This window comes from Apis florea, unplaced genomic scaffold (genome assembly GCF_048593485.1).
Source record: "Apis florea isolate Af1SG1 unplaced genomic scaffold, ASM4859348v1 contig_3696_pilon, whole genome shotgun sequence".
In the NCBI taxonomy this organism is placed as follows: domain Eukaryota; kingdom Metazoa; phylum Arthropoda; class Insecta; order Hymenoptera; family Apidae; genus Apis; species Apis florea.
Window position 1 is genome coordinate 3462581 of NW_028256809.1, and position 16019 is coordinate 3478599.

At 23.9% G+C, this 16019-nt stretch overlaps 4 protein-coding genes across 5 annotated transcripts in view; 3 read left to right on the plus strand and 1 right to left on the minus strand.

Annotated features, from left to right (window-relative positions):
* LOC100868848 (tubulin monoglutamylase TTLL4) overlaps positions 1-4770 on the minus strand; it is a 162408-nt gene extending 157638 nt beyond the window's left edge. Inside the window, exons 1-3 of one of the 2 annotated variants that reach the window (XM_086914650.1) lie at positions 4640-4770; positions 3981-4078; positions 2528-2585 (exon numbers count right to left, since the gene is read on the minus strand). The gene's annotated coding sequence lies outside the window, so the exon portion shown is untranslated. The remainder of the gene's footprint in view (positions 1-2527; positions 2586-3980; positions 4079-4639) is intronic. The other variant, XM_031919104.2, reaches the window with a different exon arrangement.
* LOC100869361 (enhancer of split m7 protein) lies at positions 63-2082 on the plus strand. The gene is made up of 2 exons (XM_003697409.4): positions 63-398; positions 574-2082. The coding sequence occupies exons 1-2, from the start codon at positions 324-326 to the stop codon at positions 1120-1122; spliced, it is 624 nt and encodes a 207-aa protein (XP_003697457.1). The 5' UTR covers positions 63-323; the 3' UTR covers positions 1123-2082.
* Positions 4771-6277: 1507 nt separating the features above from the next.
* LOC105736578 (uncharacterized) lies at positions 6278-9266 on the plus strand. Its single transcript, XM_086914727.1, has 3 exons — positions 6278-6410; positions 6496-7372; positions 7564-9266. Exons 1-3 carry the CDS (start codon positions 6387-6389, stop codon positions 8751-8753), a joined length of 2091 nt encoding a protein of 696 aa, XP_086770853.1. The 5' UTR covers positions 6278-6386; the 3' UTR covers positions 8754-9266.
* Positions 9267-12363: 3097 nt separating this feature from the next.
* LOC100864092 (uncharacterized) lies at positions 12364-15912 on the plus strand. The gene is made up of 9 exons (XM_086914637.1): positions 12364-12597; positions 12683-13084; positions 13576-13770; positions 13998-14182; positions 14266-14386; positions 14486-14693; positions 14801-15129; positions 15209-15376; positions 15473-15912. Exons 1-9 carry the CDS (start codon positions 12514-12516, stop codon positions 15602-15604), a joined length of 1824 nt encoding a protein of 607 aa, XP_086770763.1. The 5' UTR covers positions 12364-12513; the 3' UTR covers positions 15605-15912.
* Positions 15913-16019: the final 107 nt, after the last annotated feature.

Sequence of the window (16019 nt, forward strand, 5' to 3'; positions counted from 1 at the left end):
CAGCCCCTCGCCCCACCCTGCCGATGGGTCCTTGACTATATAAGCTACAGCCTCGCCCGACAGCCACCACAATCACGGTGATCGTTCACGAAGTTCGAACTGGAGACGCGTCGGATATAACTGTCGATACGTTTCCATCGAATCGAGCGAACCACGAAATAGTTCAACCGATTATTCTGATATATATATATATAAATCTTTGTGTGATATTAGAGACATTGTTCAACGACAAGTGTGATATCGCGATAAGCGAATCGTTTTTTTGAATCAGTGCAAGTTCGGTGTGTGAAGATATCCCTCGATCATAAAAAAAAGGATTAATCATGCAGATGCACGAGCAAATCATGATGGTTGATGGACAGGAGCAACCGATCTCCAGGACTTATCAATACAGAAAGGTACGTGAATATTTCCAATCATCGTTCATCTCTTGTTTGAAGAATTAATTTTCAAATGAAACGAAATTATTCGAATAGAGATTCAATTTTTCTTTTCTTACACTTTTTTTCATTCAAATCAGATATGGTATCGCTTTGAACGATTCTATAACAATTCGTTTCTTTTAATTTACAGGTGATGAAACCTATGTTGGAACGCAAACGTCGGGCAAGAATCAATCGATGCTTGGACGAGCTCAAAGATTTGATGGTAACTGCCCTGGCAGGCGACGGTGAGAATGTGGCGAAATTGGAAAAGGCCGATATTCTGGAATTGACCGTGCGTCATCTTCACAAACTTCAGAGGCAACAACGGCTCTCCGCGAATCCTGTGATCGACGCCGATCGATTCAGAGCCGGTTACACTCACTGCGCCAACGAAGTTAGCCGCTGCCTAGCCGCCACTCCCGGTGTGGACGTCGCCTTGGGAACCAAATTGATGACCCACTTGGGTCACAAACTGAATTCCATGGACAAAACTGGCCCGTTAACGATCCACGTGGCCGCTCCACAATCCTCACCGTCTTCGAGCAGCGAGCTCAGTTCGGATGAATATTCGATGCCCCTCACTCCAGCCTCTAGCCAACCATCTCCGGTTAGAACGGACATCGAAGGTATCTCGCAGAGTCACCAAGGTCTCCTCCAGGTAGCTAAACCAAACGAGCCAATTTGGAGACCGTGGTAAACGCGAGAACCGATCTCAACGGGCAAAGCCATCGTATACCTCGGTGAAACAGAGTTCTCGAAATAGCAATCTCTCGGAGATAAGAAGACCAATCGTGGCCAAGATTTTAGAAAAGGAACCCATGTGGAGAACTCATTACCGGTGTTGCAATTTTGTCTGTGATTTGAGCGAATAATTCGCGCGCCTCTGGGAGCCAGAAAGGAAAGGAAATCTTGTTTTTCTTCCTATGAAAATCCTATGGGATACCGATACGACGAAAAGAAGATGATTTTTTGAAACGCCTATGGAATGTGCAAATATCGATTCTCGAAGAACCATAGAATTAAGAAGAATGAAGATGACGAAGAGGAATAGACTTAAGATTTTCTATTTGCTCAAGACACTTGGGAGTGAAAGAACAAGTTAAGGGGGGATAATATTGAAATAAGTTCTTCTTTCTTTTTTTTTTTTTTATTTTCTAATGTCGTTCTATGGATATATTGTATATTCATTGATTGAATAATGTTTTAAGAAAGTTGAAACTAATAGGATCTCGATGTAATGATACACCCGCATAAGCGGTCGAAGCTTTAATTTACTTGACGGTTAGAATTTTCTATTGTTTATTTCATACTTTTATCGAGAATTTTTTATTTTGTCCATTTTGGCGCGAGAAACTTCGTTTTTCGGATTCGATATTTTTCTCTCGTCGATTGTGGTGTAATTTCGCGCCTTTATATCGATATGAGAAAGATCATTCATTCTCGCGCTAAAATTGTTGTTATTATATACGTATCTCCTCGGTCAATTGTATTAATTTTTATATTTCACGATCGATTGAAAATTTGTATTCCTATTGATATTATCAACAGGAAAAAATGGCCGAGTAGGGAATATTGTGATAGAGAAACGAGTACCTGTGATATTTACTGTAAATGTAGGGAAATACTAGATTTTTAATAAATATATTTCATTGATAAATTTCATGCTCATACAAATTTTTCCTTTATATTCATGATCTATTACGAATAAATCCTTAACATTTCTATACCTTAATAATTTTTATAATTTATAGTTTTAACTTCAATATTTCTCTTTTTATAGTAAATGAATTTGAATTAGTTATTAGTTATTATAATTATTTAATGAATCATTTCTTGCTATGTTAAGACTTTGGTCAATCTTAACTTTAGTAGTTTATTTTTTCAAATAAATAATTGAAGTTATTAATTAATAATTAATAAATCATTTTTTCCTAATGTTGAGTTACATATATACCATTTAATATTTTAAAAGAGATAATTTTTTAATATATATATATATATGTGTGTTAAAGATCGGTTTTAATTTTGCAAAAAAAAAAAGATAAATAAAAAGCATATTTTAAAAAAAATTAAAATAATGGAGAAAATTGGAAAACACTCACATTAACAAGTTTTCCTGGTGTAAAAGCGAAACATTCCTTCCCCGCCACTCGTCTTCACCTAAAATTATGAAAATTTTATATTAATATTATATTAAAAAATATAATAATTGTGCTAATATTATATGCTATATTACTTAAAGATATTCTATTAAATTCTCAAATTTTATTCTTATTAAATCACAAGTTGATTCAGATAAATAGCAAGTCTAAAGATAATTGAAAAATATATTAAACAGTATAATTAATATATTTATTATTTTTTGATTAATTCAATGTATAAAATTATTTTCTTATTTTTTCATTTCTATAATTTATTTAAAATTGAAAAAATATATATATAAATTTAAATTTTCCTTTTATAATTATTAAATTATAATTAATATTCCATTATTTTATATAAAAGTTATATAGATATATAATATTAAAAAGTTATATAGATATATATTTTATATAAAAGATATATATTCTAAATATAGATATTGTATAGATGATAGTTATTTATATTATATAGAAAATTTCATTAATAAATAAAATATCATTAAAATATTATCATTAATAAATTAAATATATAATATAGATTAATTGTCACAAACATATTTTAATATTTTTTATTATATTTTAAATATATATTTTAATATTTTTTTATGCAGTTTATTTATTTTATTATTATAAATTCTTGAAAATATATATTATATTATATAATGATAATATTATTATCATATTATTAATATTATTTAATCCATGAATATTATTAATAATAATATTAATTATTATTAATAATAATATTCATGGATTAAATAAAAGATAAAAGATTTAATTAAATCTATTTCATATAATTAAAATTAAAATAGAATTCACAAAAATGCAATAAAGTAATCATATTTATATAACAAAATTATTACACAACAAATAAAAAACCAATAAATTATATTAATTTCCACTAAATTATACTAATTTCCAATAAATTATATTAATAATCCCGACTCAAAATATAATACCTTAAATAATAAAAATATTTTTCTCGTTACATTTTATTATTTGTATAAAAATTCATTTTACATATATGACATGCATTTAACGATGCTTCATCGCATGTAACATGGGGTTAGGTTAGTATAGAAAACGTACTCTCATTCATTTCAGACGACACTTCAACTAAAAATATATATTTCCATAACTAATATTACTTTTCCATCAATATTTCTACAACGTCATTTATGATAAGCATCTCTTATCATTAAATATCATTCTCTACCAAGGTTAATTACCGATTTATAATAAATAGCAATGCGTGTATGAACACCGAATAAATAAAGGAATGTTTAAAGAAAATATGTTGATATTTTGAGAAACTTCAAAATATAATTCAAGTCACAAGACTAACACAATAATAGATAAACATTAGGTAAACCTGGAAAAACAATAAACACTTTTAAAACACAATTATACTCACTTTTCCAAGAAAGAAACCGCCACTCAGCTGTAACACGTGCTGTCATTACAGGTGCACGACCACGCTCCGCGGCCATCTTGTGGCAATTCCTCGAAACACTTGAGACATAAGATATTTGAATATTAGTGAAATAATATGTTATACTAATATATTTTCATTAATTCAATAATGTTTTGTATTTTGAGAAAGATTATTTCTTATTTATATTCTAACACATAATCTATGTATTATTTCTTCATATAATAAATAAAAGAATGAAAATATTTATATATATGTGTAGATGTAAAGTGACTTTATCAGAATTAGAAATAAACTAATTATAATTTAACAAATAAATTTTTAAATTTGTATTCATATCAAGGAAATTAAACTTACAAAGAATTATAAAAAACATTTTATAAAATATTTAATATAATATATTCGAATTTTCGTATCATTTCCAATATTACCGATATCGACATAAAATTAATCAATTCATATGCATTATAAAATTATATACAGATTAAATTCGTTCATATTTATCAGAAATAATAAAATTTACAAAAAATATTCTCTTATAATAGTAATTTTTAAACTACAGATAATTAAAAAATATTTCGATAACAATCAGTAAAATAAAAAATTCTAAAATTAATTTTAGACTTAAAATTAATACATACCCATTTTTCATAAAATAATATAACAAATTATACACAACAACTTCAATAATTGATGAATATGTATAAATATTTTAATTTATTCACGAAAGTACAATATGTCATAATCATGAAATATGAACACTCATCACTCTGAACTACACTAACTACTCTAGTTCGAGAATCGAAAGCGGGAAAGAATGTACTTCCCTCTATCGACTATTTGGAATACTGGAAACAACATAATTTCTATTTTTTAATATTTTATATTATTAATAAATATAAATAATTAAAATAAAAAATATATTATTCATTTAGTAAATTTGAAAAAGAAAGAAATAAATGTATGAATATATTAATAAAATTATAAAATTATATTTTTATATAAATATTACAATGTCAACATTTAAATTTATGACTTTATGTATATAAATGTATATATATAATTATGTATATATATAAATATTATTTTAAAATTATTAATGCTTATGTATTTTATTAAAAATAAATAATTATTCATAATGGTTTTATTATTTTTGATATTAATAATTAAATTTTAATGAAAATGCAAAAGAATGCAGTATAGTATAATATGATAAAATAAAATATAGTAAAATTACATGTTATAAATTAAAATATTTTGTTAATATGAAATTAAATATTTTTGTGCCAGAATATTTTCACTTCGCCTATGGTACGTTAAATTTCTCAATATGTACAGATGTACTACATTATCAACATATATCGGTATTGTAATTCTTGATACAAAATTAATTCAAATATGATTATAAATTATAATATAATTTTACCACGAATAAAATACAGAATAGATTTAACGTTCAATGTATTTTTTTATTTCATGCCTGTATCATTCATAGATATTATTTATTTCTTTTATCATTTTAGCATTCATAATATTATCGATTCAATTTAAAATAATTTTATAAATTGAGATTGATACATAAAAATAGGAAAATTGAAATTGAAAATAAATTTCAATATAAAATTACAAATAAAAAATAAAATAAATATTCTGTCATAGAATATCTTATAGTATATACTACATTTTAAATAAAATACTACATTTTAAGTAACTATATTTATGTAAAGTATTATAAAACAAATTGCGTTTCATATTAGTGTTTATATTTTTTTTAATTACAAAAAGTTGCGAAATTTTTTATTGAATTTAGAAAAATTTAGAAACGAATAAATACTTAAGTCAATTTTGTAATATTCGTATTGATGTAACAGTTATCATCGTAATAATAAAAGAAAATATATAATATAATAATAGAAAATAATAGAAAATATAATAGAAAATACAATTTAATAGAATAAAATATAGATAATCAAAAATATTATATATAAAAACAAATTATTTTAGTTTTTAGTGAAAGATACACGAAGAACATATATATAGTTGTGACGATTAAATATTTATTCTCTAAATATAATTGTTCTGTAAATATAATTTACCTGATAGTTTTAATATTGTGAGAGAATTAATATAATCCTTTTATTAAATAACTAAAAAATAAATAAATTATTTTATTTAATTATTAATTTATTAAAAAATATTAATTTAATTATTAATTTATTAAAATGTTAAAGTTAAAAAATAACATGTGAAAATTTATAAAATTTTTATTGTTTTAAATTGTTTTAATTAAATTTTTTAATAAATAACTTTACTATTTTAATTTATAAATATATGTTCTAAATAAGATTTGTATTTTTATTGTATTGGAATAAATTTGAAATAAATAAAATGTCAATTTCTGATACTGATTGGGTAAATATCAATTATTATATATATATGAAATTTTAATTCTTTTGTTTATATATATATATATTAATTATATTTTGTAATTTTATAGAATGAAATGTTAAAAGTTGCTAAATTACAGCAACAAGAATATTATGAACTTTTACCAGAATGGACAAAGTATACTGCAAATGAATATAAATATTTAAGACAAAATATTGGATATGCAATTTTTGGACCTCCATCAGAAAATAAGGAAAACAAAGATGTATACATTGAAGATAAAGAAATAGGAGAAGATGGAAAAATGAAAGATGTTACTGATGCACTTTATTATTCATCTGATGCCAACAATATTATAAATATGATTTATAAGCAAGTACTTGCATATGGTGAAGGATGTATAGATGAAAAAACAATACATTATGGAGTAATTTACAATATATCATTTCGTACTAAAAATAATTTCATTCAAGTATCTAATTCAAGAAAAATTGCTAAAAGAACTCCAAAAAAAGAAAAAACTATTCTAGATAAAGAAACAACTTCAGAAAAAGAAACTATTTCAGATAAAAAAACTACTTTAGAAAAAGAAGAAATAATTAATTCAGAGAAGAAAGATACAATTCAAATATATTCAACACCAATTTTTAAAATAAGACATTCAAATGAAACTTGTATGGAGAAAGAAACATGGTATATTGATATAAATGCTAGAGTATATAAAAGTTGGATAGATTATATAAAACATAATACTTTACCAAAATGTACAATGGTTCTTCCAAAAGATGGATTTTATCATCCTAATTCAAATTATGAAATTACTGAAGAATATTCAACAGTGTGTTTGGAAATTTTAAACTCACCTGCATGTAGATTTAAAACAAGTATTCTTAATCTTGGAGATATAGTTTCTACATTAGGTAGTATATGTGGAGTTGGTTTGGGTATAGCATCTGTTTTTACACCCATTGGACCATTTGTGATAGGTAAATTATATAAAATTGTATTTTATATTTAGTTTACAGAATTTAATTAAAAGAAATGTGTAATAATATAATAATGTTGACAATAATATAATTATTGTATTGTCCAAAAATTAATTTTTGCTTTAAGATATAATAAGAATAAAAATAACAATAAAATAAATAAAAGCATAATATTACTGTTACAATTACAGGTGCGACAATAGCTTCTGGTGCAAGTGGTATATGGACAACTGGTAGATCAATACAGAATTTAATAGATAGAAGCTCTCATGAACAAAGTATAGGATTAACAAATAGAGATTCCTTTTGTTCGTGGTTAGGTATAGTTGGCAGTGCAGTTGGTTTAATAAGCAATAGTGGAAATGTTATTCTTACTAAACTTATAAAAAATGGTAGTGATATAAGCAATGCAGCTAAAGTTGCATACAATGCATTAGTTTTAAGTAATTTAGGTATTAATGGTTTTGGTGTAGGATATCAGGCATATTGTATGTACCAAAGATATCAAAAAGAAGGTCAAATTCATATATTAGATATGGTATCTCTGTCAGCTCATTTATTATTCTTTGGTAATTCAGTTATAAATTTACAGTTTGCAGAAGATCTCATTAGATCTACTCAAGGTAAAATTTTAGATGAATATAGATCTACATTGCGTTCTAAACATCTTCGTAGACAATTTAATCGTACAAAACATATTGCTGCTACAAACAATACAGATAAAGTGTCAGAAAATGCTGAAGTAATACGTTATATCAATAGAAAGATAGATTTACAATTAAAAAATAATTTGGGTAATATTTCCACACAAAAAACCATTATATTTTTTGAAAATGGAAAATTAATAATTTGTGGCGTTCATTTGTTAAATCCAATGAGATTTGTAGAAATATTAATTAATAATGATCAATTTTCAAGTGAAAAGAAATTTTTATTTAATAATGAAAATAATGATAGTAAAGATATGTTCTTCATATTAAAAGATTTGCTTTTGAATTTATTAAAAAATGTATTTTTAAATGATAATAGCAAAGAAGAATATGAATCTGAATTTGATAATATTTTAAATGATATGAAATGTATGAATAATGCTCCAAATATTTTTATTTTAATATTTGAAATATCTCTTACTTTAATAACACAATCTCAATTTTGTTCAAAATATTTATCAAATGCAGTTCATTTTGTATGGTGCTACATAAAAGAAAGTTTGATACAAAGTTTTTGTGCAAAACTTTTTTCCGAGGAACAAATGCAAAATAAAATCTCTGAAATTATAACAATTTTATATGAACATATGCAAGAAGCAATAAAAGAATTATCGCCTGCTTTCAAAAAATATATTGTAGAATATGTAAGGAATATAAAGAAGAGTTTATGAACAATATATTTAAATTTAAATCTATTAGATGATTCTTTAATTAAGAAAGAAATTAAAGATTGTTGTCAAATATTCTTTCTTCTATTTTGTATTTTGTATATGATTTATGTAATCTAATAATTAATCTATAGGATTATTTTTTTATTAAAAAACTTAGACTGCCGTCGATCAAATATTCTTGTATTGATCTAACAACGTTTCTTACTGTGATAAATTGTTATGTAATTTTTGTTATTATTACTAATTAGTAACAACTATTAACCAGAAAGCTACAATTTAAGATAATTTTTGAATTAAGAATTGTTATAATAATTTAATCAATAATTATATAATAGTTTTTTATTAACAATATATATTTAAAGATATATTTTTATATATATATTTAAATATGTATTAAAAATAACAATAATATAGGAAATCGAATTATATACTAATTAATTAAAATAGTAAGTAAAGATTGTGAGAAAAAGATATGTAACAAAAACATCAATAAAGATAATTTTTAAAGTTTTATGATTTTAGTTTAACAAAAAAAATAAATAAAGTAATTTTGAAAGAAAAATAATGAAAACGAATTCAATTGACGTACCGATCAAACATATATAAACAGAACAAATAGTGGGAAAAAGACAGAAATAACTTAAAAATGATACAATCATCGCCATCTTTGATGCCGCAGATGAAACACATAAATAAAGAGAGCAAATGACAGAAAAAGGACAGAGATAGAATAAAAATTGTGACATCAGCGCCATCTTCAGAGTGCCGCAAATGAAACTCTTATAAACAAAGAGAGCAAATAAATAGAGAAGGACAGAGATAGAGAGAATTAACTAGTAGCGCCATCTCTGGAGTAATAAAGGAAACAGAATAAACTAAGGTAGGAATTGATCATCAGCGCCATATGTTAAGTGTACAAAAACTTTAAATCTAAAAATACTCAAGAGATGGCGTTACTTTTCAATTCTTACTCTACTTTACCTACTTGAAAGATATATCTATCTCTTTCTTATTATTTGCTCTCCTTGTTTATTTAGTTTCATTTGCGGCACTCTGAAGATGGCGCTGATGTCACAATTTTTATTCTATCTCCATCCTTTTTCATTCGTTGCTCTCCTTTTCTACATTTCCTATGAAAAATTAATACATACAAGATGTACGTTTTCAATATCTGATCAAATATCATTTTCTTTTTTGATTATTAATTCTAAAAATCTTAATGTTAAAATTTAATTATTATTTAATAATATAACGTAGAATTTTATTCACTTTAATAGAATCATATTTTTCTTTTATATTTTATAAAAATATTTTATAAAATATATATATAATTTAAAAAAATATAATGTACATATAAAAATATAAATAGTAATAGAATATGAAAATACATTTATTAATCGGTAAATAAATACTCTTACTAATCAATATTTAAAATATATTATTAAAAAATCTTTATATCTATTGAATTTATTCATTAATTTAAATACATAGAAAAAGAAAGAATTGCGATTATGAAATTTTATCACTAAATAATATCTATTTTATACATATTATATATTTTTTGCATAAATTTCTTTTTTATTATATAAAATTAATTTTAAGTGCAAAAAATATTTATCAAATGCAGTTCATTTTGTATGGTGCTACATAAAAGAAAGTTTGATACAAAGTTTTTGTGCAAAACTTTTTTCCGAGGAACAAATGCAAAATAAAATCTCTGAAATTATAACAATTTTATATGAACATATGCAAGAAGCAATAAAAGAATTATCGCCTGCTTTCAAAAAATATATTGTAGAATATGTAAGGAATATAAAGAAGAGTTTATGAACAATATATTTAAATTTAAATCTATTAGATGATTCTTTAATTAAGAAAGAAATTAAAGATTGTTGTCAAATATTCTTTCTTCTATTTTGTATTTTGTATATGATTTATGTAATCTAATAATTAATCTATAGGATTATTTTTTTATTAAAAAACTTAGACTGCCGTCGATCAAATATTCTTGTATTGATCTAACAACGTTTCTTACTGTGATAAATTGTTATGTAATTTTTGTTATTATTACTAATTAGTAACAACTATTAACCAGAAAGCTACAATTTAAGATAATTTTTGAATTAAGAATTGTTATAATAATTTAATCAATAATTATATAATAGTTTTTTATTAACAATATATATTTAAAGATATATTTTTATATATATATTTAAATATGTATTAAAAATAACAATAATATAGGAAATCGAATTATATATTAATTAATTAAAATAGTAAGTAAAGATTGTGAGAAAAAGATATGTAACAAAAACATCAATAAAGATAATTTTTAAAGTTTTATGATTTTAGTTTAACAAAAAAAATAAATAAAGTAATTTTGAAAGAAAAATAATGAAAACGAATTCAATTGACGTACCGATCAAACATATATAAACAGAACAAATAGTGGGAAAAAGACAGAAATAACTTAAAAATGATACAATCATCGCCATCTTTGATGCCGCAGATGAAACACATAAATAAAGAGAGCAAATGACAGAAAAAGGACAGAGATAGAATAAAAATTGTGACATCAGCGCCATCTTCAGAGTGCCGCAAATGAAACTCTTATAAACAAAGAGAGCAAATAAATAGAGAAGGACAGAGATAGAGAGAATTAACTAGTAGCGCCATCTCTGGAGTAATAAAGGAAACAGAATAAACTAAGGTAGGAATTGATCATCAGCGCCATATGTTAAGTGTACAAAAACTTTAAATCTAAAAATACTCAAGAGATGGCGTTACTTTTCAATTCTTACTCTACTTTACCTACTTGAAAGATATATCTATCTCTTTCTTGTTATTTGCTCTCCTTGTTTATTTAGTTTCATTTGCGGCACTCTGAAGATAGCGCTGATGTCACAATTTTTATTCTATCTCCATCCTTTTTCATTCGTTGCTCTCCTTTTCTACATTTCCTATGAAAAATTAATACATACAAGATGTACGTTTTCAATATCTGATCAAATATCATTTTCTTTTTTGATTATTAATTCTAAAAATCTTAATGTTAAAATTTAATTATTATTTAATAATATAACGTAGAATTTTATTCATTTTAATAGAATCATATTTTTCTTTTATATTTTATAAAAATATTTTATAAAATATATATATAATTTAAAAAAATATAATGTACATATAAAAATATAAATAGTAATAGAATATGAAAATACATTTATTAATCGGTAAATAAATACTCTTACTAATCAATATTTAAAATATATTATTAAAAAATCTTTATATCTATTGAATTTATTTATTAATTTAAATACATAGAAAAAGAAAGAATTGCGATTATGAAATTTTATCACTAAATAATATCTATTTTATACATATTATATATTTTTTGCATAAATTTCTTTTTTATTATATAAAATTAATTTTAAGTGCAAAATAAGCAATTGAATGCCTATTTTGTAAATTTAAAACACTTAAATATTTTTAACGAAAGAAACGTATTTTATAATAACAGTAAATGATCTTTTATATGATCTTTATGAAAATTGTAATAGTGTTAAATCTTATCGATTGATTTTAATTTGGTTTCCAAGACAACGATTGCGCTGTTTAAAGTTATCCGCAATATCAGTAACGAAAGAAACCTTGTCACTTATAATAATAATTTATATTAATTTTATCAATTTATTATTTTATTATTACATTGTATCATTACATACAACAATAACATTTATACCGTATTAAAGAAATTATAATTATGGTACAAAATCAAATAATTGAAAATGTGAAACCTACCACTTGCCTATATCGCCAAAATGTAAAACCAATGAAAAGTGTTAAAGTAAGTTATTATTTTTTAATTTTAGCGATTTCTATTATTTATAAAATTATATAAATAATTCTTATAATAAAAATCTCTTTATCAGATATCAAAAAATGGTGTAGAAGCAATAACTCCAAAATATTTGCAACGCTCATTTCGTGCGAATCCATCGTACATTTCCAAGAAGAAGGATTATATAAAATTAAATGTTGTAAAAGAAAAGAAGAAGGAAGAGAATGAGGAGAAGAAATCATCGAATCCTGATAAAGAATTGAAAAAGGAAGAGGATAATGAGGAAGAAAAAAAATTAGATGTTAAAGAAGAATTGGAAAAGGAAGAGGATAAGGAAGAAAAAAAATTAGATGTTAAAGAAGAACCGGAAAGGGAAGAGAATAAGGTAGAAAAAAAATTAACTATTAAAGAAGAAGTGGGAAAGGATGAAAAAAAATTAGACACTGAAGAAAAAGTGAAAGAAAAAGAAAGTGTTATAACATCTACCAAAGAAGTATGTTTCGCATTTTTTAACTTTTACTCTAAACTCTGTATCTTTTTAATTTTTCAAATTTTTCTTTCGTAATTCAATTTGCGCATTATTCCTATAAAATATATTACGTTTTTAATATCGATTGAGAATCAAATTATTCCAAAAAAATGTTTTTTTTTTTAATTTGAATTGCGATCTTTAAAAACGTTCTAAAATAATTTTAAGAAGAGACGCTATAATTATTTTTATTTGCAATTATTTATAATACAAATTTTCAACACTTACTTATTTCGGTATAATTATTAGAAATACAAAAAAAAAAATAGAAGTGACTAAATGTTTATAAAAATTCCTTACAATATATATTAAATATTTTGTTTCCTACGATATATCATATAATAATAATAATAATAATAATAATATATTGGAAAATTATTAAGACTGTTTTGAACAATGTTTAAATAGTTTAGTCGTAAATATAATAGTAAGATAAGAGCTTTATTTCGCAACAGATCTTTAAGAAGAGAAGAATAGAGGAACGATTGGCGAGAGAACAGAAAGAAAAAGAAGAAAGAGAGAGATTCGTAAAGGAAGCTGCTGAGAAAAAAGCAGCGGAAAGGGAAGAAATAATAAAAGAAGCAAAAAGATTCATTCTTTACAAAAAACCGATGTGCAGACAAATTAATCAAGGTCTTCTGATTTCTGAGGTATTTAAAAACAAATTATTACAAATGTCATGATATAATAATGATATAAAAATAATAATTAATTAATACGTGAATATTAAATAAAGAAATATAGAGATATCGTGATTTTGAATTAAATTTAGATAAAAAATATTTCAATTTCCATTTAGTTTCTTTCTTTTTTTAATTTCTTGAAATTAATACATAATAGATTAGATTTGGGATTGTGTTTATTGTAATTTCAATAGTGCTTTAGAGAATTGGATGCTCAAATAAAATTTCGAGAAACTCTTAAAAAAATAGATAAAGATGAGGAAAATGCCTATGTGAATAAGTTGAAAGAAGACATAGCAAAATACGAAGAAGAAACGAAAGAAAAGATGGAAAAGCAGAAGAAGAAAAAAATAAATTATGCTACCGAGTTGAAGAAACAGTAAATTTTTTCACACACAATATCTATTTATTATATACGTATATATATATACATTTCAATAATTGTTCGTTAATTTTTAACAGAATAGAAGAAATTAAAAATACCGAGGAAACAAAGAAAAAAAAAAGATTCGAACTTGAGAAACAAGATCAAATAAATATGAACAAATTTTTGCAAGATATAAAGGAATACGAAGCACAACAAGTTAGAAGAGAAAAATTTAATATTTGTACATGTATTATTTATTTTTTTTTATTATTATTATTTCTTATAGATTAATAATAAAATAAATATATTTTATAGCTGCAAAACAAAAAGGAGAAATTAAAACAATTTTTCAAAGAAGCTATAGAGGACAAGAAACAATTCGATCTCGAGCTTAAATACGAAGACGAATTTGAGGATCGAGCAATTGAGATCTATCGAAATGCTCAATTGCGAATTCAAAAGCTTCATAAATCATTAAAATTAAAAAAAAAGGAGGAGAAAGAGCAGCACGCCCAACAGATATGTAAATTGATTTTTATTAAAATCTACATTTTTCTTTAATAAATAAATGATAATCGAAACAAAAATTTCAGTTATGTATTTAATGATTAATTATTTTTTTTAAAACAGACGATAAATATCGTGCCATTTTGAATGAAAAATTAGTTAACGAGGAACAACTTTTAAAAAAAGCTCAAGAAGAGCAGGAGGCAAATTATCAGGAGAATCAAAGGATACGAAAAGAAAATCGTGAAAAAATGTTAAAGGAGATAAAAGATTTTCAAACGGAGCGTCTGAATACAAAGTTGAAGCAACTTCAAGAAGATGAAGATATGAAGATGTGGGAAATGATGCAAAGATATAAAACTAATGAATACGATAGGGAAGTGGAAATCGAGGAGCAAAAGAAAAATTGGAATAAAAAAGTAGAATATGGAAAAGAGATAAAAAAATATATTGTAAGTACGAAAAATGTTAAGAGAGTTAGAATTATTTTATTAATCAGAATTTAGAAACAATTTTCGTTTCCTCTGTTAGAGCGAGAAAGAAGAAGAAAGAAGGCAAGCGAGACTTGACGAAGATGAAACTCCAATTGTGAAAAAGATTATCGATATAGAGAATAAAAAGATTCTCGATTACGCGGAAGAAGTTATAAACGAGTCTAAAGGAGTGAGACCGCTTTATCCAATTCTTAAGGCCGTGAAGGTATATTGTTTTAATTTATTCTAATATCGTGTAATAATTATATAGCAAAAAGTTTAATCTTGAAATTTATATTGAAATTTAAATTTCAAATTATAGAAATGCAAAGAAGAAATGGGCTTATTATCACCGAAGAAAAAAGAAGAAACAATCGTCACGAAACCTAAAAGGAAACGGAAAACTCGTAGAAGTGCAAAATTTGTTCCCGAGGAAAAAATCTGTTATATGTAACAGAAGAATTTTAATGTTTAATTTTATCCCTATTAATTGAAAAATTTAGTAAAATAATATTTATTTCGTATGTGTGAAAAAGTGAAACGTAAAAGCAAATAGTTTTTTGAAAACACTATATATATATATATATATATAGAGAGAGAGAGAGATTTATAGAAGTAAAAATTTAAAAAAATTTAAGTCGTGATAAATTGTATTTTAATTACATTCATTTGAGTATTTTTTAAATTTGAGTAATTTGAGTAATTTTTTAAATTTCATTTCAATCAATAATAAACTATTTTTAAAATATTTTTAAAATATTATGTATGTATAATCTTAAGCATTTTTTAAATATTTAAAAATTGTAAAGAAGTTAAAAAAAATGTATATCTTAATTTTAACAGATTTTCAAAGATGAAATCAAATTCAA

Bases quoted from the DNA above. Each gene is read 5' to 3' on its own strand.
- LOC100869361 (XM_003697409.4), top strand. From the start codon at position 324: ATGCAGATGCACGAGCAAATCATGATGGTTGATGGACAGGAGCAACCG. The intron at 399-573 runs GTACGTGAATAT...TTTAATTTACAG, and splicing joins GGACTTATCAATACAGAAAG to GTGATGAAACCTATGTTGGA.
- LOC105736578 (XM_086914727.1), top strand. From the start codon at position 6,387: ATGTCAATTTCTGATACTGATTGG. The intron at 6,411-6,495 runs GTAAATATCAAT...GTAATTTTATAG, and splicing joins CAATTTCTGATACTGATTGG to AATGAAATGTTAAAAGTTGC. The intron at 7,373-7,563 runs GTAAATTATATA...TTACAATTACAG, and splicing joins CATTGGACCATTTGTGATAG to GTGCGACAATAGCTTCTGGT.
- LOC100864092 (XM_086914637.1), top strand. From the start codon at position 12,514: ATGGTACAAAATCAAATAATTGAAAATGTGAAACCTACCACTTGCCTA. The intron at 15,130-15,208 runs GTAAGTACGAAA...TTCCTCTGTTAG, and splicing joins AAGAGATAAAAAAATATATT to AGCGAGAAAGAAGAAGAAAG. The intron at 15,377-15,472 runs GTATATTGTTTT...TTCAAATTATAG, and splicing joins CAATTCTTAAGGCCGTGAAG to AAATGCAAAGAAGAAATGGG.